This window comes from Dysidea avara, chromosome 8 (genome assembly GCF_963678975.1).
Source record: "Dysidea avara chromosome 8, odDysAvar1.4, whole genome shotgun sequence".
Taxonomy (NCBI): domain Eukaryota; kingdom Metazoa; phylum Porifera; class Demospongiae; order Dictyoceratida; family Dysideidae; genus Dysidea; species Dysidea avara.
In genome coordinates this window covers 30,389,716-30,412,370 of record NC_089279.1, presented here as the reverse complement: position 1 = coordinate 30,412,370, position 22,655 = coordinate 30,389,716, and the positions used below count along the sequence as shown (strand labels likewise).

Here is a 22,655-nt window from a genome sequence, read left to right as displayed (position 1 = left end):
TACGTCATTAAATACCTCGTTTGTTCCCGATCATTCTAGCTCATTACGTCAGTACCTGTAAGACCGGAATTCATACCGGTTGCGCCTAAACTTGCTCTCCTCGTTGCTCTCGATGTAGATTCAACCAGTATTTGAAGTCAGCGGTGCTGCTTAGAGCAGGTAGTCATCCCAGTTTGTCAAGCCGACTTCCGGGAAACATGCACTATACTGAGTTGACTCTCCGATGATCGCGTAGCGCGGTAGAACAACAAAAAGCCAGGTGGAAGACTAGCAAGCCAGGGGAGACTCAACAACACACAAATAATTTATAGTTTTATTCACGGAAAACAGCATCAGCCAAAAAGGCTGTTTTTCAGCTACTCCCTGAGAAATACAACAATATGATAGTAAGTAACCTACATACACACAAAACAAAATAAAAGTTACAACATACAATACAATTTTTTAAATTCTGTCACAGTTTTAGCACTATAGAGTGCTAGTGGTAATCTATTTCAAATGGTTGTGCCCCTGTATGCCGGCGACTGTTTGCCATAATCAGTTCAGGCTAACCCAGGAACAAATAATCTATGTTGGTTTCTACCAGAACTACCAGTGACATCACAACAAACGAGAAAATGTCATGTAGATAAGGAGGAGAAATCCTTTTTACAATCTTAAAAACCTGGAGAGCTATGTGAAAAGTACGCCTTTCAGTTAGAGATGATCGCAAATTGAAATTATCAGAAGGAGGTACTGATGATGTAAAGTTAGAGTGAAGTCTTTCTAGACGATGAGTGTCAGTAGAATTTGATGGTGACCACACAGTATAATGACATTATTTGTATGCAAATGCATGTGTTTAGCTATTTTATTTACTGTTTTACTGTAATTTTTCAGCTTGCCATACCCGTTTTTATTAGTTCTTGTTGAAATCACCTTCCTATCTTCATAACATCTTCTGCTACTTGCTACTCAAAGATATCACAGGTTATAGTAGTGGAAACATCAATAGACTCTTTGTTCTAGGGCTGAGCGATACTGCCATTTTAGTATCACGATCGATACTAAAGCCACTATTCAAGATACTGAATATTTCACGATACTTACAATTAAGTCAATCATATAGTATGTTCATGTTGAGCTGAATCCTGAAAAACAGTTAAAAATTAAAAGTGGATTTTTTCTCAACAGAGTTAACATTTCAGCCAACCAGATGATTATTGGTAACAGCAAAGGCGTCAACAACAGACACGTACAGTTCGGCTCCATTACAAGTTCGGGAAAGGGCTGTAATGGACACTGTACTTATATGGCTTCCCCATAGGAAATGTATTGCAAAAATTTTGATTGGCCGTAAATATTATGTCAAACATTTGAACAAAAAGATTTTGAAATATTTTTAGCGGGTCAAGCAGTACTACAAATGAGCCAAATTTCAAGATTGTGTGTAATTGCATCCATGAGTTGTTAAATCTTTTTGAGGATTCAGCTCAACGTGAACATACTGTAGCTGGTGCCACATAGCATATTGCTCAGCATTCCTGCAGGAAGTCCTTATAGGTGATAGCAAACTAGCCACTATCATCCTTGTTTACAGTAACAGTTATTGTAACACATGCTTTGAGGTTGTTATGGTGTTCACACCTCTCTGCAGGGGAAACCAGATGGGTGGACTTTATCATTTACAAGAATTCTTAGCCAAGTACTGCATAACAAATGGATTTTTAATGACAGTAATGTGCAGGCATGGTATTGCGATAGTTAATAACAAAATATCGTGATATCGATACTTTCAAAATATCGCGATATATCGCTAAAACAGTAGTATTGCTCAGCCCTACTTTGTTCCTAGAATAAATAACAATTTGACCAGGCAAACTTGATTAATTGCCTCACCCGCATCCCTTTTTACCCCAAAACGGTGGTAAAACGTAAGGACTAGGCTTTAACTAACTTTTATAGCAACAGCAAGAGTTCAGTTATAATATTATTTGTTTGGGGAGAATGTCTAAGTGCCAGTACTGTATGCAAGGAAATTTTGATGTAAGAAATATTTGACGAATTCAGACTTCAGCAGATTTGATGAATAAAATGTTGACAAAAATTAAGAAATTGTAGGCAAACCTGTACTTTTAAGGGTGCTTATAATTATAAACCTTTGACAAATTTTAATTTGACGGATTAAGCCGATTCGTCATTCGTCAAATTTTTTTGACATCAAAATTCCCTTGCGTACTGTATGGCCTGTACAAACACTGCTGTAAGTTATACTTTTGGTCATATGTACACCTCTAGCCTGATTCTACTGATGACAAAGAACTGTTGATAGGTGATGATTGGCATTGATAAGGTCAAGTCTTTCTGCTAAGAGAAGCCTGAGCAGTGTGTTTGCTGAATGTACTTCATTTAGACACTTTCCCCCATACAAATGAACTCTTAGTAACAGACAGCTTGATTTTAATAATGAACAATGAAAATGACTTTTCACCCGCATGGAAATCCGAATTTTTGTGGATGAGAAACGAGTAATCAAGTTTTCCTGGTCTTTTGGAAAGCAAACTTTTTAGACAAAGAAACTGTTGTATGGAATAGTTTACCACCAGCTGTGACTAAAGCAACCAACCTGTTGTCATTTAGGAAATTGTACTATGACAAGCACACAGAAAAATTTGGAATTTTCAACTAGAGTAAGGACCATAGCACATCGATAAAAATTACTGAAACAAGTTGGAGTAGTGCATGATAATCACAGTAAAACAATAAGAAGTGTTATATCCCTACTGTGCTCATGATACCATAATGGAAATGCACAGTAGGGATATAATACTTCTTATTGTTTTACTGTGATTATCGTGCACTACTCCAACTTGTTTCAGTACTTTTTATTGACGTGCTATGGTCCCTACTCTAGTTGAAAATTCCAAATTTTTCTGTGTACTTGTTTGTTAACTTTTAAAATAATTATTATGACTGGTGAACCCACGTATACCGCATCAGAAATGGCACCGCACGCCCCAATCATCTGAAAAGTGAAGTATCCATTACGCTTCGTTGTCAGCTTTGTTCAACTCATTACCAGCATTTCGAATCAAGAACTGTTCGAAAAGCACCTCTGGAATCCACGCATACCGAAAATACCCCATACCATCCTGCGAATTAAACAGCCACCCTTGTTCCGTTTAGCCCTCCGTCGTTTTCTTTTTTGAATCTTCTGTATACTTAATGTTCTTGTTTTGTTAGTATTTATTTTTGTTCTTGTAGTAGTTTGTTTTACAGGTGTATTTGCTTATGTCATTGTTTTTGTAATTTCTGGTGTGTATGTGCTTTTTGTGGGAAGTACACCTACAGGCTTGTCCTTTTGTACAACCCGGTCTTTTGACAAAATTGATAATAATAATAATAATAATAAATGGTGCCGCGCCCCCCGGTTATATCAATTATCGTCTGAAAAGTGAAGTATCCATTATGCTTTGTTGTTGGCTATGTTCAATCCGTTACACAGCAGTACGAATCAAGAACTGTTTGAAAAGCATCTCTGCTATCTAAATATATAGCCACTATGTCAAATACGGACGATTTCCATTATGAAGGGAAGCTATCACGTGCTATCGCCAAATTGATACTTTTTGCTGTCAGCAAAGATGAATGGGACACAAAGGATGCTGGTAAGTCCATGAAGAATGCATTGTACGCACTGCGGTATGCCAAAAAGCACCTGTCAGGCCAAAGGGATGTCGAACAGTGAAAAAATCAACCCCTTAGCCATTATTGAGTTACGCTTGTCTGAAGGCATCAGTCAGTCAGTCAGTCACTAGAAAATTCCATTAAATAAATTATTTTTAAAATTCTGTAGCAACTTGTTGAAAGTGTGTCGGGTCGATCTGAAAGCTTGTTTGGGCTTAGTTTAACCTAACCAATACTGCCTCATTGTTGTCAAGGGAAATTGAGGCTGTTTTTTGGGTAATATTATTTTGTGGACCACGCCTACTCCTTTGTGGTCCCTACTATACAGTTACTATCGTACTGTATGATAATGTTGATTTAATTGTGTAATGTATTTTGTATATACCCTTTCATTATTGTCTGTGTGTATGTATGTGTTTGTTGCTTGTATGCAGGGGTCCACTGAAAATCAGTGTCTCACTGAGTGGAATCCCTGTTGAAACATTACAGTTACAATTGTTTTTCCTGTCATCACCTGCATTAATTGTTAGGTATAGCTACATCAAAATTTAATTATATTAGACAGATATGGATGTTAACAACATCGTGGGGCTAGCCTGAGTGAGTTGACTTGCATAGAATTGTATTTGTACGTGGTTGAAGATAAGCTGTGGTTGAAGATTAGCTATACGTACACTGTGTAAGCCTATGTTCAGTGTGTTTTGGTATTTTGTAAGTGGAGAAGAATGAGCAAGATTGTGTAAAATTGAAAAAGATAATTTGCTTGTAGCGAAAGGGAAAAATTATGTAGCTAGCTATTTCTGACACACTTCACATCTAATTAATTGCAGCGAATCCATGAAATTTTATCGTTTCAGCAATAAAAGCCTTGAAAACTATGCAATGTTGGTGGCACTAGTGTCATGATCTAATTGAGTACTACTATGAGTATCACTACTATCTTGATCGTACAGTTGGGGATTAGCATTGTAAACTGCTCTTCACTGTCAGGGCTGGCCTAAGAGATTGTGGATCCCTAGGAAAATTAAACTGGGTGGACCCCCAGAAGAAGTAGTAATTAACCACTCTTCATGTAGAGCTATGCATAATTAAGTTTGGCAGTATACCGGTATATTTATTTGACTTTGGTATGAGATGCATGCTGGTAGATGCGTACCATTTTTTATTAATAAAAATGGCCGAATCTTTGTCAACGATTGTGCCGAAGAAGAAAGTAGTGTCACCCGTGTGGGATTATTTTGGACTCCGTGCTGATAATGAAGGGAGGATTATTGACGATAGTGTGGCGGTTTGCCAGTGTAATGGCAACGTTCGAGCTAGTGGCGGAAATACGTCTAACTTTCACACTTAAGGACTCACCACCCGTCAAAGTACACACAAGTATTACAATACAAGCCCAGAAAGAAAAAGCAAAAGAATTGTCCACCACATCTTTGTCATCTACCAGCCAAGCTACACTCCCTGAGTTGTTTACTAAAATGCAAAAGTATGAGAGGACTACAAGACGATGGTGAGAAATAACAGATTCGGTAACTTACTGTATCAGTAAGGACATGCTTCCTATTTATACGGTCGAGAAGGAAGGGTTTCATCATCTTGTTGATACTCTGGATCCAAGGTATGAAATGCCATCAGCTAAATACTTTTCCAGTGTAGCGATTCCAGCACTGTACAAGAAAACAAGGGAAAGAGTAGCTGCTGAAATTAAAAGTGCCCACTGTTTTTCTTCCACCACAGATATGTGGTCCAGTTCAACAATGGAACCATATTTGAGGTATTCAGTACACTTCATTGACAATTACTGGTCAATGCCTTCAAACACTTTTCGTGCCCAAAGACCACAATGCTAGTGAAGTCCTTACAGAAACACTAGCTCAGTGGAGGCTAGAAGCTGGCCGACAGGTTTGTATTTAGATCCTGCCACGTTGGAATAAGGTGAGCATTCTTACGATCAACTGCTAATACTTGTCAAATGCAAGCTAGAATATGGTCAATCATACTGAGCAAACTCCCCTAGCGAGTTGAACAGTCTGTTATCAAAGAATTCTGGGGTACACCAAGATTATTTTGAGTTAGTTAATTTAACAACAGACAATGGGAGCAACATAATATTATGTGTCACAACTGTAAGGCTTATGTGAACACAATTATCTTTCTTTGGTCACAACCTACACCTGGCTGTTGTTAGTTCTACAAAAGATGAGTCTAGGGTTCAACGTTGCTTGGGGTTATGTAAAAAGCTAGTATCTGCATTTTCCCACAGTTAGAAAAAAAAGTGGGCATGCGTGTAACTCACATGTTTATACAGTGACTACTTAATCACTCATCATTTGTTAGCAACTGAAAGTGCACAACCTTTTTGTGATTTTAAATCACATGATTTGCTGCCCAATTGCCCATAATGGTAAGTCGATGAATTCCTAACTTGTATGGCTGCATCTTAGTGCACAGTGCTATGAATATCATTTGCAATGGCCAATGCTTTCCAAATAATTATTTGCTTATTGCTTGTTACTAGAATACCACATAATTCAGTTATTAGTGAATTAGTTATTGGTGATGTGTATAGTTGCTTCTTCTTAACAATAAAAACTAGCTTACTAGTTTTATATACTAAATTTGTATTTTGAGAACTGGGTCCCTAGTTATATAGCCTTGGGGGCCCCTTCCTAGGCAGCTACCTACCTTGCCTACCCTTAAGGCTGGCCCTGTTTGCTATTGTAAAATACAGTTGTTCTGTAGATAAGCAATCTCCTGTGCCCGTTGTGCTTTTGTCTCATAATTCTTCTTAATTCTGCTTGTTCTGGCATTTCTGTTTGTCCCTTCTTCTTACATGTCCTTCTCAAATTCCTCTTCTTCTAGTGCTTCTCTTTCCATTTGTTATCTGTTAAGTTCTTTGCAATGCTTAGGGAGGGATTCAGCTCTTATCATGAATGCACAGTAAATAAAGAATACATATGTATCAGCTTTCTATGGAGCGTCAGTAAATATGCCGGTTATTGTTGATGTTATGAATGTACGTACCAGCCTTATATGGAGTGTCAGTAAATCACACCAGTTATGTTTGTCTTATGAATGTACATACCATACTTGTATGGAGTGTCAGTAAATTACGCCGATTATTGTTCATATAGTGAATGTGCGTACCAGCCTTATGGAATCTCAGTAAATCACACCAGTTATTGTTTGTGGTATGAATGTAAATATCATACTTGTATGGAGTGTCAGTAAATTACGGTGATTATTGTTTGTTGTGAACGTATGCACCAGCCTTCCTTGCTAGTGTGGGGCTTGCTCAGGCTCACCCCATTCACGTCATTCATTCTTTGCGATAAGAACGTACATAGAGTATCTGTAAATCATGCTGGTTATTGTTTGTGTTGTGAATGTACATACTAGCCTTATGTGGAGTGTTAGTAAATTATGCCAGTTATTGTTCGTGCTATGAATGTATATACCAACCTTATATGGAAGCATTTGTAAGTTATCCATGTTTTTTGTAATTGTCTGTGGACAAGAGGTATGTCCCATCGACCACAGTTAAGCGATTAACCTCTATTAAAATGGTGTGTCCATGTCATCTATATACATAATTAGGGCGAGCTTGAGCGAGCCCCACACTAGCGAGTCGTGGTTAGCACATAAGAACTCATACATGCCTCCAGCCAATTAGGCATGATGATACAGAAAGCGCCATTTGTTGACTCATGTGATCGAACTTCATCTCGTACATTGCGTTTAAGTGTGAGATGGAGAACAATGACATTTCTACCTCAAGTGGATACGATATCCCGATGGCTAGTGGGGTATCAACTTCTACTGTTACTCCATCAACTGTGGTTAATGATACAGTCAGATCAACAACCAACTTTAATTCACCTATATTTGTAAACCCCAGTGCCCCCATTATGCACTAAGTAGGAACACATTTGCAGTGAATCGCTAGTAAATTGTGGTGGGTTTTAATGGGGGATTGGTAGGAAATTAGACAACTGGCTATGCCTCAGTAGTGGGGCTTTTGCTGTTGCAAATTGTCTACCCCTCATCTAATCCCCACATATCCCGTACTGGGGGTAGGGGCTTAACATTGATTAGTGCCAGAGTCAGAAGTGTCATCTAGCCAGAGTCAGATGTGGAAGTTATCACCTACCACCAGAAGTCCACACAATCCAGTCACCAGCCCACACTGGAAGGGATTGAAGCACAGTAGATCCTGGATGGCTTCTCTTTGGCCTTTTAAGGGTAGGGTTGTTGGAGGGAGGGGTATAAACATAACGAAGATGATAGCTAAGCCTGGATCAGTGGGAACAAGTGAACAGGCAACTACATCAGCTGTACAAACATCAGCTACGTTGGTAGCATTCAACCATGAGCTACATTGGTAGCATTCAAACATCAGTTACATTGGTATATAGCACTCAAACATGGGCTATGCCAGTAGCACTCAAACATGAGCTACTGGCATGCACCAACAAGGGTTTGAATACACCAACATGGAGGAGATGGCTAGATCATCCTTAGTAGTAAACATACTTGCTAACACTTAGCAGTGCCTACCTCATTTGGAAAACAGGCAAACCAAGTTTCAAACAAGATAATAGTTTTACATTATTCCATCTGGTCACTTAAGACCGGTTACTATCCCACTATGAGCTTTCTTTGGGCCATGGAACTCTCGCCCAGTAGGCTCAAGTTAGCTGCAAGGGCTAAAAATCCTACATCGAGTCATACAGATTGCAACAAAGAAATGCAATAGTACCTGTCACCGACCTGCACTGAAAGGGGATCACATGAGACATGACATTAGCACAGACTTACTTTTGTGGTTGTTGGTGCATCATTGGTATTACTTTTAATCTATTTGCAGGTGGCCAGGTCATTGCATCACGTGATTCGGTGATGATTTTGGGAGGTTATGAATGACCCAAGTGTTAAGGTAATGCATTATAGCAATATACATAAACAATATTAAGGTCACTCCAAATAAATTCTCTGTTTCCTGTCTTGGACTCAGGCATATTTGCATGCAGATAGGCAATCCATTTCCATTATTCCATTATAAGATTGGCAGCATTTCAAGCCTGGCCTGGCACAACCATAAAAAGCCAAATAAAAGCATACTTAACTTCCTTATTAAGTTCACAAATGTGATTAAGCTTGTGCCAATTATGCTTCGAAAATAGCCTATTATGCTTTTGAGCAGTGATCAAAATTTCAGCTTATTATGCTCAAAAGTATGTTTAAAATAAATGTTGTGCTCTAGAGTTGGCTGCTTTATTAGGGTATATCAGCCTTTCTGCCTGCTGTATCAGAGTAAGTGACTGCTCCATTAGAGTATCTTAATTTCTGCAAGAATAATCCACCGAATAATCAGCCAAGAGAGAATAAAAATAATAGCATTACATATTTTCTTGATATGAAATTTGGTACTAAGGTGTGGTATGTTTATATGTTTTGCTGTATTTTGTGCACATTTTAATTTAAAATCTTGAAAATTGTCCTATTATGCTGGCATAATGCTTGATGCTTTCGCTAGCCTATTATACTCAAATTTATGCCAGCATAATTGGCACAAGCCTAAGCGTGATTTATGCTTGATAGCACTGCTGATACGTGAGCTGCATGACACTGTTAACAAGATTACTTTTACTGAGCCTGTACAGTGTGCAAGAATAACCGGATAATAATGGAAGAATATGGAGTATTTAGAACTGACAGTAATCAGATGTGGGGGGTGGATGGGAAGAATTTATTTGGAGTGGTCTAAGAGCATAATAAAGGGCTTGGACTCACCACTCCTGTTTCACGGGATGCATATATGTGCAGTCTCGCCTTTCAAGATCAACATGTTAAAACGTTTGCCAGTTTTCCAGTTTTCCATGTAGGCTTTGGTGTTTTAGGTAAAATAACACTGTGTATTAAAATAAGTACCATAACTTTTGCACACTTTGATTTATAGCGATTCTCTTTAGTTTGTCAGACTTCTCAATGAAGGGTAATTTGAATGTTATGTGTAGTAATGAAAGTGAAGGAAGAAAAGATGCTATAAATTTATGTACTCTGCTAAACACTTGTTTTGGAATGTTTCATATATTGTGACCGTCTCAGCAAATATGCGTTTTGAGAAAAACAATTGTTTTTTAAGATCGTAAAATTATGCTTGCTATAAAGAAAAAATACACAAGTTTTTATAGGGCCATTACTGGAGAAGGAATATTTCAAATCAAGTAAAACTTATTCACTTGCTCATGAAGAGTTTGAAAATCTTTGTTTTGTTTCAATGGTATGCATGTCATGTGCATTTATTTACAATGCAGTAAATGCAAACAAAATTGTTGTCATTTATTCAATTCTGTAAACTGCCTTTATACCCATACACGTAAATGACTACAGGGCTAACACTATACCTTGGTTCATAGGCAGAAGGGGGGGGGGGCTGAAGCCTCCCCTCAGAATGATATCACGCTGAAATTATCCTTCTTGGAGTGGGGCTGAAAACCAAGATCGAGATACTCTAATAGAGCAGTCACTCTAAAAATAAAGCAGTCGCAGTATTAGAGCAGTGTGTAGAAGGATTTTTATGTAGTTTATCAGCTATAAATACATAGCTGGTGAGATGGGCAGCTATTGTCTGCTGGTTGTGACCTTTTTTTTTTTTTTGGTCTCACCTTACCAAACCAGAACCTCACTTCCATAAATCTGGGTCAGCCCAGCCCCCCTCATATCAACTACTTCCTCCGCCCCTGCCTTGGTTGATTTGCTAACAAATGACTACAGGGCTAACACTATACCTGGTTGATTTGCTAACCCATGGTGAACATTTTAAGCTGAATTTCAACATTGTTGAGTAATGCAAACAGACGTTATAGCTGTGAATATAAGTGCCTATAGTTTATTTTCAGTATAGTCACTGTACAAATCATTGTCTTGCTCTTCCTACTGTCTAACACTATAATTCCATAACTACTCACTACATAAGGCTGAAACTTTGGTGATCCATTCCTTGGACACTGCAGATATTGCTGAGAAAATAATTGGAAATTGTACGATCAAGTCGGGTTTTTGCTGAAACGGTCACAATTATTGTTGTAACCTAACTTATTGATCACCTAGTAGGTCGAATTCTTAATAAGCAGGCTTCAGTGCACGCAGTGACTTGAAGGGTTTTAAAAGGTTTTCCACCGAGGTAATACTGAGAAGTTTCTTGGATGAAATGTGTGTTGTCATCATCAGTTAATAAAATTAATGTTGCTATGGTATTGCTATTATTGCAAAAGAACTGTTGATCTCTGGTTCTCTAAAATGATTAGAGATCTTCTAAATAGTAGAACATAGTGGGTGTGTTGCAGGATCAAACTTATTGAATAGTATTTTAGTTACCCTTATCTTGGAATGTAATAGTTGTGTATTCAAACATTCTGTAGCATACAGTACAGCTCACAGGTAACGTCGCGAGTATACACATGCGAGTAATGCTCGCATCTTCTTGCAGGATCATTCTTTTACAATGTACTGTACAATACCTGTGGAATGTCGCGTGGATATGCACTAGCTGTGCGAGAAACTCGCCACATATGAAATCAAAGGTGGCGGCCAAGAAATGGCTGCAATGATGTTAATGCTAAAAATTTTAATAATGGCTGTGTGCATTGTTAAAATTTATTAGCATTAACATCATTGCAGCCATTTCTTGGCCGCCACCTTTGATTTCACAACTTTTTTCACCCAGGCTTTTTAAGGCTGCACCATTTTTTCACAGCTTGGCTGCACCATTTTTTCACAGCTTGGCTGTTTTTGTGTGGATAATATATACCTAATATATATTATCTATGCTTCATACAACACTTAAATCACATAAACATTAAATTTTGTGATCGGTCCCATAATTATGTTAGTGCAAGCCTAGCTAGCTAATTATACAGCAGAATGCAATAAACGCACGCTGGGCCCTCAGAACGCAATAAAGGTGGAATATTTACGAAATCGAAAAAAATCCATAAATTCTAAAGCGCTTGTTTCACAATGAAGGAAAGTGATAACACCAAAAACCTTGGTAGCATCGTGATCCCAAAAGCAAGAGGAGGTAGTTCCAAAATCTTTGTTTCGTGTCAGTACTCTCAAGGAGACAGAAGATATCAGCGTTATTATTATTATTATTATTGTTAATTAGCAAAGCCCACTAGGGGCAACACGCTAATGAGCATTACAATCACACATTATATTATATTACTTACAGCGTTCTTTAATGTTTCAAGATCTATCGTGTCGATGTTAGGAATTCGTTAGTCTGCCTTGCGTTGGACGAGCGGTTCACTATTAATTTTTCTCACGTTTGTTCGCCTTTGCCGATCACCCGTAGACGTAGGAAAGGCCTGGAAGACTAAACTTACCCAGCAATGGATTTGTGTGTTCATGGAGAATTCGATGGTGCAAGTTTCACCTTGGTAGAGGACTGCATCCGTATGTTATGATCATTTTATTAAACGCCTGTTGTTTATTGTCACTGTACAAATCGATTTTTTTACTGTTAGCACTTCGTAGCGTTGTAACCGGCTTCGAAATTTCTTGTCTTCTAGAGTTGAAACTTCGGTTGACCATTCCTTTAACTATCTAGATAAAGAAAAGATGAATTAGAAAATGCACTAACTGGGGTTCTGTGGAATTACTTGGTGACCAATCCATCTAGGTTTACGGTAGCTACTGCTAACTACTGTACAGTACTGACTGTAGTCTGTGACAGAGTCGAGGTCAATTGAGTAGCTAAGTTACCAAGTATTCGGTAGCTACAACACAAGCTTACAATAGGAGACTTCACAGCTGGCGGAACTGAGCCAGTGCTGCCTCCCAAGACCATAGGTGAGACCTGTTATCTGGTCTTGCGTGACGCTCTCGAGTAAAATTAGCTATCGTGGAGCATTACTGTAGCCTTGCTGCATCCACACGGGTCACTCGAACGCGCGTCATGCGTGTACATGCGACGTTACCCGTGAGCTGTACTGTAGATAGGTGTGTTTGTGTGTGTGTGTGTGTGTGTGTGTGTGTGTGTGTGTGTGTGTGTGTGTGTGTGTGTGTGTGTGTGTGTGTGTGTGTGTGTGTGTGTGTGTGTGTGTGTGTGTGTGTGTGTGTTCTACTACTAACCTATGCACTCTTATTATGGTATGTATACAGTGCTGCTTTAGTGCTAAAAAGTGTTTTTTTTGCAGGTTTGCGACTGACATAGGAATCTTCCTTTGGACTCAGTTTTTCCTTGAACAGTTCTCAAGTGACACTGAAGATTCTTTCATGTTTGCAGATTTCTTTTGGACAAACATGCTGTTTCTACATTAATTTTACTGTATTATATATTTCAGTCTGTCGTATGGCTGAAATTTCTTAGATGATTTTACCATGATATTGCTTACTGTGCATGTCCCACTATATGGAGTCAGAAACATGCTACTAAAACTCTGTTAAAAATCCCAGACCAGGTGGTGACTTGATCCACATACAGACAGCTTGCAAGTGCTATGCAAGATGGATATGTTCCTTATACAACCAATCAATCAATAAATTATTATGCAATTAATGCTAATAAAGCAAGCATATAGTTGTCATAACAGTATTACAATAGTTAACTAATCATTAATTGCTATTCTATGAGGAGTTATCCATACTGGACTGCTAAATTTTCTGCATATGTGACTGAATTTTGGAAAATCACCCATATATGGGTGCATTTGACACCTAAATTATTTAATGATCAAATCACAAACGTTATAGTGCAAATCTACATACTTGTTGATGGTTTTAAGCCATTTTGAATACCTTAAATTACAAGAAAACTCTTGAAATATTTTCAAAATTGTGCCTGCTCTTATTAGCAACCCACTAAACATGAATTCTAATTATTTCACATGTGCCCATATGGGTGATTTTCCACAATTCTGTCACATATAGCTACTACTTGACAGTTTGGTGTTTTGCTGTATTATACCACCTCACCAGTGTGTGCATTAAGAGTTTACACCAGTCAAAATTTTATACACATAGTAGACTTGTTTGATATCAAATATAATTAAATATTTCAGGGCAATTCCTAGTGCTAGTACCATAATTTTATGTCATGGCTTAACCATTGTGGTCTCTGTCCAAGTTCAAATCTTGCCAGTATGCACTTAAAGTTTTCAGCTGCATGTGTAGTAAGACCTACGCATTCATTCAGAGTTCTGTACCTTTTATCTTTGCAGAATTCTATAGCTATACACACACCTATCATATTAAAATGTTTACTTATATTTAAGGCATAATATTATGCACTGTATCTTTGAGTGGCCACAACATTGACACTTAAAATATTGTCCATAGTTATACTTAATGTTACACAATGATATACTATGCTATACTAGACAAATTGCATGGTTATCCAATATTTATCAGTTATATAATAACAGTCTTGCAAAGCCATATGTATGATGCAGTGTTATTGAGTAGCTATATATGGATTATTATGAATTTGCATGTGATGGCTTAGTAGTACAGTGACCTAAAGTCCTACTCTAAACAAGTACTGAGGTCACACTGTACAGACACTAGCATACTTGTGCAATGTTTTTGTATACATGTCACCAAGAGTATGTAATAGTGTCTAGTTAATATTATTATGAACTGATGATGTACTTCATATTATATTAGGCCCAAGCAATGATGCAATACTAACATCACCATGCACCAACAAGTTAACTATATATACGTATGTACCAACGTTGAAACCGGGTCACTGCTGCTGACCCGGATGACCCACTGACCCGGATGTGACCCGGATTAATTAAAGCCGAGACGTATTTCGGCTAGTCTCGGGTGAGCGAACGAGTCTACATTTTGAGCGTTCGATTCGTGTTGCGTAAATATTGCAACTTCAGCCTAGCTGTAGGTTGAAGACCAAAAAAAAAAAAAAAAAGTCTTCACCTACTGACAATAGCTACCCCTCACCATAGATACCCATTTCGTGCTACATACTGCACTTACTAACAAATAGGCGTGGTTGAGCATATGTTGGTAATACGATAAGTGGGCGTGGCTCACGAAAGAGCTACGCGATAGCGTTTATAAGTTCCAAGTCGTCAAACGAACAATTTCGTTTCTCACGTGATCCAATCCGGGTCAGAACCGGATAAATTGTAAACCGGGTCAGACCCGGATGACCCGGAGAAAATGTGACCCGGATGACCCGGATGACCCGACCCGATTTCAATGCTGGTATGTACTAGTGTACCACAATATTTTCTTCAATACTAGATTATGTATATAGCTACTGTCATCATTGCATCAATAAAATGACATGTATTTGCTCACAATCATGCAATGAACTGAATGTAACATGTATGCATATCATACGTATATGTAGATTAGCGCATATTTATCGAATCACGTATTGTGGTTGTTGGTGGTATTAAGTATTCATCGAATTACATTTAGTAGATGCTGGTAGTATCACTATTAACTATATTTTTTTGGCAGGTGGTCAGGTTGTTTAATCACGTGATCAGGTGCACGTGATCCCCTCTCAACGCAGGTCGGTGACAAGCACGTAGCTGCTATTGCGTTTTCGAGCCTTTGTTGTAATCTGTATGGCTCGATGTAGGATTTTTGTCCCCTGCAGCTAACTCGAGCCTACCTGGACGAGAGTTCCATAGCCCGTGCATCTGACCTTTCACCTTATTCCTTGTTTATTAGGAGTAAGGGAGTATGTGGTGGAATTCGTAGAACGGGGTTGGGAGTGGCGGGGCACTTTTACGCACGACGAGTTGAAGTTCGATCACACGAGCCAGCAAATGACGCCTTCTGCATCACGTGCGTTAATGGCTGGAGGCGTGCGTGATTCTTTTTGTGCTAACCACAGTTAAGCTATTAACCTCCATTAATATTATTACATATACTATTCAGTCATTATACAGCTCTCTTTTCATATATACATAACAGATATACATGGCAACTTGATTCAGTATTATTTATTTTGTAAAATAAATGCTACAGATGATACAACCTTAGATCTTAGAGTAAATATGCATGGGAATATAATATACACTGTAGCTAATAGGCATCAAACATTAATCTAAGTCGGTAGCTACTACTAATGGTTTACTGTGGATTTTCTGTCCATCCAAACATGTGTTGCATCATGTGGCTGTATGTAATAGGCAATGTTTGAATACGCAGAAAATCCTGCATTTTGTGCCCATATTCAGACATTCATTAGTCTATTGCATGTATGGAGTATAAAGTTTGTTACAAATAAAGTCACCAATGCAGGGCAATAATATTCATGAAATCAAGACAAGCAGAACAGCATCATCATTGGGTCTTATTGTTTGCTGATCTTCTATATGAGCAATAATATCTTTTGATGAAACTCTCACTCGATTAAGGAAAAGCAAAAGCTTTGTCATTCTTTGAGTGGAATCTGGATTGGTTTGCTTTATATAAGCCTCCAGCAATTCCAAGCCAACATCTTGTGCCAGTTCAATCTCCTTTTGTCCACTTGCAGTTAAGTTGTGTATGACTAATGGAAAAATGACTATGACAGCATTAAAAATCTGATATACTGAAACTTACATGGGTTCATCAAGGTTATCAATTTGAGATATGAAAGCTCTGACTTGTCTAACTGAATATTCTCCATCGACGTCACACATTCCTTGATTGCTTCTTTGATACAAGAAGCCACCACTTGGCTGTCAGTCAGATAAAAGTGCGCCAGATCATCTGTCTGAAAATTGATACCACCCCTATATGGACAGGTGGCAACACGGTATACAAGTTTCAGTGTGTTTACTTCACTCCAAGTGGTTTTGATCAATTCAATTTGATCTTCAATGGGTAATTGGGCAAACATAGGTATTTCCTTTGCCCAGGATATCACACTAAGAAATGACCACCTTATGTTTTCTGGTATCACTCCATCAGGTAATGATGGAGTGAGTGGAACTATGCTGTTCTCTGCCATGTCTGCTTTTGCAAGTGCTTCTAATGTTGAAGAAACTGCTGACTTTTCCTGGCTTTTGGTGTCAAAGTTTAATGAAGTGTTTACGATGTGGAAAGGTGTAAATGTATCGAAAGAAAATGGCATACCTGGGTTGCTAATATTCCTTGGACTCTGTTGGACTGAATCAATACTCTTGATACGTCTTGATGATGACTTACATTCTTTAGCTCCTCTTTCTTCTCGAACAGCTGTTGGAAAGAACAATGAACAAATTATGCTGTGTTATAGTAACAAAATAAGTTGTTTTACAGTTTTGTACCACAGATTTTTTGACCCACAGTCAGTCACAGCAGGCTGTGTGAATTATAAACCAGTTTCTCAAGTCCCCAATGAAATTGGGCATAAGAAAATGTCTGTTTGTAACTACCTGATTATACTATGCTTACATGGTCTGCACAAAGATCTTGTGTTAAAAGTAGCTATTTAGAAAATGTAGCACTGAGACATATATACAGATTCTATGGACACCACATTGAACTTACAGACAGATATATATATAGCTAAGATTAAGCCTGTTAGAGATATGAGTGAGTTTCTAAACATGTATGCTTTTTCTTAATATGTGACTGGATTTTGGAAAAACGATCCAAATCGCACATTAGAAGTTTCGAGATAAACGGTTTTAAAGAATTGAAGCCAGTATAACTCTCCAAGGATAGCAAGCACGCGTATGAAATTTACACAAAAGATGCATCAATCTGTTACCTTTCAAGCCACTTCCAGTACTTGTAACTGCTTGTACAGTTTCCCGCCAAATAAGATAGATGGCGGGGAGGGCAAAAGATAGGCCTCAAAATGGAGGCAGACCACGATTGGAGTACAGACACGAGATTACAGGGCTGTGCTGGCTCCTTAGTGGCTGATATTTTTATTTTTTTTTTATTTAATGCTTTATGGTGAAAAGTGACACCAAAGGTCTGATGGTAACTTGCACCATCAGCCTGCCTAAGTACAAAATTATCTACAATTATACAATGTTATGTTGATTAATTATAAATGTTTGAAGTTTGTGACTGGAGGTCTGGATTGATGACAGGTTCTGCAAGGACAAAGGAAGTGAAAGGTACAGTTGTTGCTCTCGTCAAAATTCATTAGAAAGTGATTCCATAAGAATGATTTAAGCTTAGATTTGAGAGTAAAATATGATGTGTTTATATCCATTATTGGCATGGCATTCCACAAAGATGGTAACCGATGGAAATAAGAATGTCGAGCTGTGTTGTTAAGGTGATGAGGTATCAAGAGTTTATTGCTTGCTCCAGCCCTAGTAGTAGAAGAGTTGAAACTGATAAAGTTGTTGATGTTGAACTGGTAGGTTGGTGACTTTAGTGACTTGATAGCAAACAGTATGTCCTGCAGTTCAAATATGTATATGAGGGGAAGGAGCTTCAGGTTAATTAGACGATCTTTGTAGCAGCTGGTGTAGTCATTGAGGATGTGTTTAGTGGCTCGGCGTTGGATTCTCTCAAGGTTAACAATGTCTTTCATCAAATGTGGTCGCCAGATCTGAGTACAGTAAAGTAATTGTGATCTTACCAAGGATACGTACAATCTAACCAAGGTAGTAGGTGAATGATTGCAGACAAATGTCCGTCGAATTAGACCAAGTGTTCTGTAAGCACGGGCAATGATGGTTTTATGATGTTTCTCCCAGCTCAGATCTTCAGATAGTATCACGCCAAGATCCTTGTGAGAATCTACATGAGGTATAATGGAATCAGACATTGAGTATGTTGTGTGGAATTTGCGTTTGAATGATAAGTGAATAAATTTCTTTATATTGAAATTTACGTCATTGTCCTGTGACCAGGCGAAAAGAGCAGTAATGTTATCTTGAAGGTCTTCCTTGTCAGAAACCGATTTAATGTGATTAAAACATTTGGCATCGTCTGCAAACTTTAGAAGCTGGCATTGATGGATATATGCAGACATATCATTGATATATACTAGAAACAATAACGGACCGAGGATGCTCCCCTGTGGAACACCTGAAACTACTGGTAACAAGTCAGAGTAGACATTGTTAATAGAGACTCTTTGATAACGGTTAGTCAGGTAGATCTTGAACCAGGACCATAATGGGCCTGTTATTCCAATTGACCATAGCTTTTGAAGTAAAATCGCGTGTGATACTGTGTCAAAGGCCTTGCTGATGTCAAGGTAGATAACATCAGTTTGCAAAGAAGTGTTAGTGATGAAGTCAGTTAGAATTAACATCTGTTGAAGTGTGGAACAACCCTTTGTGAAGCCAAACTGAGATGGACTAATGGATTTGTTGATGTGAGTAATGATCTTACTGAAGATTAACCTTTCAAGAACTTTTGATACAATGGATAACAATGAGATAGGACGATAGTTCTTAACACTGTTGGCGTCACCTGCTTTAAAGATAGGCACGATTTTATGAATTTTCCAACATGATGGTAAAGTAGCATGACGTAATGATTGTGAAAATAAATGATGGAGTGGTTCACATATCGCTGTAGCGCAACATTGCAATACTCTGGGAGAGATGTTATCGATTCCGGCAGATTTTTCAACATCTAGTGAAATTAAGGCTTCATAGACTTCTGGAATGGTAATGGTAATTGAATGTAAAGAGTCATGCATCGTAGGAAGATCTTCAATGTTGGGGAGTGAGGTTGAGTTGTGAAAAATAGAATGAAAGTGTTGATTAAATAAGTTAGCTTTACTGGAATCAGTATTAGCATTCAGTGAGTCAAGGTTCATGACTGGAGGAATTTTGTTGGATTTAGTGATAGATTTAAGATACTTAAATATCTTGTTATTATTAGATGAAGCATAGGAATTGATGAGGTGTGATTCAAAGCTCTGTTTAGCTGCCTTAATTTTGCCCATGAGAGTGTCTTCAGTAGAAGCAATGATGCTTGAGACATGATGAGTGGGATGGCGTTTGTACCTACGACGAAGTGTTCTTAGATGATTGATACAATGCCCTATCTCAGAGTTATACCATATTGGATCTTGGTTAGAATGGACCTTGTACTGAGGAATAAACAATTGCATACCTTCAAATAATTTCTGATATGTAGCATAATCTACAGAGAACACGTCTGGCCAACATTATAAGGCTGTCCACCAGTAAACCACTGATTCTTGCCAAGCCAGGTCCTTCACAAGGCCTGAAACCGCCATTTGGGCACTCCACACCACCCAGAAAAGACGTCTATTAAAACCAGCCTCGTGTAGTTTGAGTAGTGCTGAGGGTCAAAACTTGTAGTACGATAGTGTAGCTATCCACTGGTGGTGTTAGTTTGATTTTGCCTGATGTGCGATTTGGTTCGGTTCTGTAAAATCTGGTCACATATAAATTATTTCTGGAGCATCACGTGAGATCACGTGACCTGCCAAGGATCCTGGAGCAGTGGAAAGAAGTCTGGTCAGTGTGTGGTCGCTGGCACTGGTCATGGAGTGATTCCAAAGTATGTTTTTGTGTGTTTGGCTCCTTTACAACTAGATGAGTGTTACATAATAATGTAGCTACACTTAGGTTTAAAAAACCTCATGTGTGACTAGAATTTTATATACAGGTGTACTTTTCCACACATTTTATATACGAGCAAACAAAATGTTATAACAGCTGACTCCTTACACTGATTAAGCAGCTGTTTGTATCTAAATAGCTATAGCCAGATACAGTAACTTTTCCGATGGAAAATATCAGACAGATATAGGTAATGTTATGAAGTATCGAAGTTCAAATTTGGTCAAATTCAGTTGTTTGTGAAAAAGGTATACCTTTTTGCAAATCCAGTCACATATGTAATCTGCAAAGCTGCATGTTGATGGGGAATTGTAAGGAGCATGCATGACATGATGGTGGTACTCATATGCAATCAAAAAACAGAAGTAGCCTATAGGCTGGTTTATTAAATGTATGAAAATCACGAGGAAAATGTGATGCACAGAATATGAAACAGATCAGGAGATTATTATTGTATAACTAAACACAAGAATCAGATAATAGGAATTAGGAGGTTAAAAATAAATACAGTCTGAAATGCCACAGGATTCTGGAGCCTGGAGAATGTAGCCCCAGAATGCCCAAATGCATGCAAGTGTTGCAACCTATAAAGATCATATATCCGATCCTTCAGCATGCATCTACAGTCTACAAAGGGAATTTGACCATGCAGTCTTTACCACAGAAATGTTTTTAGAAATGAGCACTTTTCACCATAAGTGAGGCTACTTGCAGTACTATAGTCCTTAGTTACGTAGCTGTACAAAAGTGTATACCCATGCTATGTCAATTTGAAATAACCTACGGCACTGTCTGGTCCCCTCATATCTTTTGGTGTGCATGCATGGGCATGATTCTATTCATTTTTATTGTAAACAACAAGCAAACAGGCACAGAAACTTAATCCTTTGCTCACCATTCTTATTCATTCCAACATCAAAGCATTTCTGCAGACGACAATGTTGACATTTTTTTCTAGTGTCCATATCAATTTCACAACATTTGTTGCGTTTGCACACATATCTTGCTGCGGCCCGAATGCTTCTTCTGAAAAAGCCTTTGCAAGCTTCACAGCTCAATACACCAAAGTGCTTTCCAGTACAGATGTCGTTGCAGACACGGCAAAGTTGTTCGTGCTCTGCATCAATTGGCAGCAAAGCAGACTCATCATTTCCCAGTGGTGAATGAAACATTTGGATAGAAGACCATGTTGGCAATGAATTTGCGTCAAAATTACTGGAATACCCTACAACAAAGTCGCTCCCTGGGGTTTGGCTCACATGATGCTGGAAATTGCTGCTCAGGCTACCGCCGCAATCATATCCAACGCCGTCCAAATCAAAATTAGGCAGCATTTGCATATAGACACAGCTCCAATCATGCCTTTTAGGCTCTTCATCATTCGCGATTATTGACGAATTCCAAAAATCAGCTGGGGACCGTTGCGTCATTTCTGTAACACTCGCGGAGGTGTCTGCCTGTCTCTCAGTGGCCTATATGTATATAGCCGTAGCTATATAGCTAGCGGCTTTTTATAGCTATATTAAACGTACAGCGAACAAACTGGAACCATCGCTTTACTTTGACCATTTGCCATTTGCGTCATAACTATGACTTATGTGGCTTAATTATCCGGATACGCGCGGAACACCTGACGTCATAACTGACAAAAGAAACGTAAATACATAGCAACGACCGCACTTCCGAAAGTGTAATTGTGAGTAATTGTTATTGTTATTGCGTACTTGTATTGGTTCAATCTCAACTCTACAAATACAAACGAAGTAAACTGTAAAGGCGACGCTGACAAACTAATCGTAGATCACTGACTGTCTCGCTCCCCGGCCTCGTTGACTGGCCGCAACCATTTTGCACTGCCAGTAACGTCTAGAAATGATAGGCCATTGCATGGCCTCTCATGATGTCCACAAGCAACGATCCAATTTCTGCCCATATACATATCCTAATAAGTCGTTAGCTAATAGGTCTAATAACTGGTGACTGATTGGGCGTTAGCTAATCGCACGACAGGAAAAGATAATTTAATTGATTCATTAATTTTAGCTAAATAGTTACGATTAGTAAAAAATTTCGCAAAAAAAAGTGATCTTACAACTACAAGGAGTGGGTTTAGAAAGTTTGTAGCTAGCTAATCATGTCCTCTGATTGGTGACAGAATAAACAATTTTGTAGCCTACGTAGTTTATATGTATATACTTACCTGTAGGTGTTGCTTTAAATCAGTCTTGAGTCTCAGTCAAGTCTCCATACTCTTGTCTACTGTTCTTGGATTATTGGGCGAGTTATTGGGCCATTTGTAGCACACTGCTGCCAACATATATCTAGCTATGTCCTTAATTAATCATAAGCTGCAGCTGGACTCCAAGCCTGCATGCAAGTGCAGTACTCAACATTGTCAGATATACATTTCATAAAAGGTGCTAAATGAATCTATTATTAAATGTTCATTTAATAGTAGTGAGA

At 38.4% G+C, this 22,655-nt stretch overlaps 2 protein-coding genes and 1 long non-coding RNA gene across 3 annotated transcripts in view; 1 reads left to right on the top strand and 2 right to left on the bottom strand.

Moving 5' to 3' along the window:
- Nucleotides 1-22,655, bottom strand: part of LOC136263694 (uncharacterized) — a 191,001-nt gene that overhangs the window by 138,941 nt on the left and 29,405 nt on the right. The window lies entirely within an intron of this gene.
- On the top strand, nt 70-13,244 carry LOC136264339 (uncharacterized). The gene is made up of 3 exons (XR_010705083.1): nt 70-386; nt 8,534-8,602; nt 12,870-13,244. It is a non-coding gene; the product is annotated as an uncharacterized lncRNA (long non-coding RNA).
- Nucleotides 15,575-21,752, bottom strand: LOC136264412 (retinoic acid receptor RXR-alpha-B-like). Its single transcript, XM_066059141.1, has 3 exons — nt 21,088-21,752; nt 16,258-16,875; nt 15,575-16,204 (listed from the first exon to the last, which is right to left on the bottom strand). The coding sequence occupies exons 1-3, from the start codon at nt 21,620-21,622 to the stop codon at nt 15,966-15,968; spliced, it is 1,392 nt and encodes a 463-aa protein (XP_065915213.1). The 5' UTR covers nt 21,623-21,752; the 3' UTR covers nt 15,575-15,965.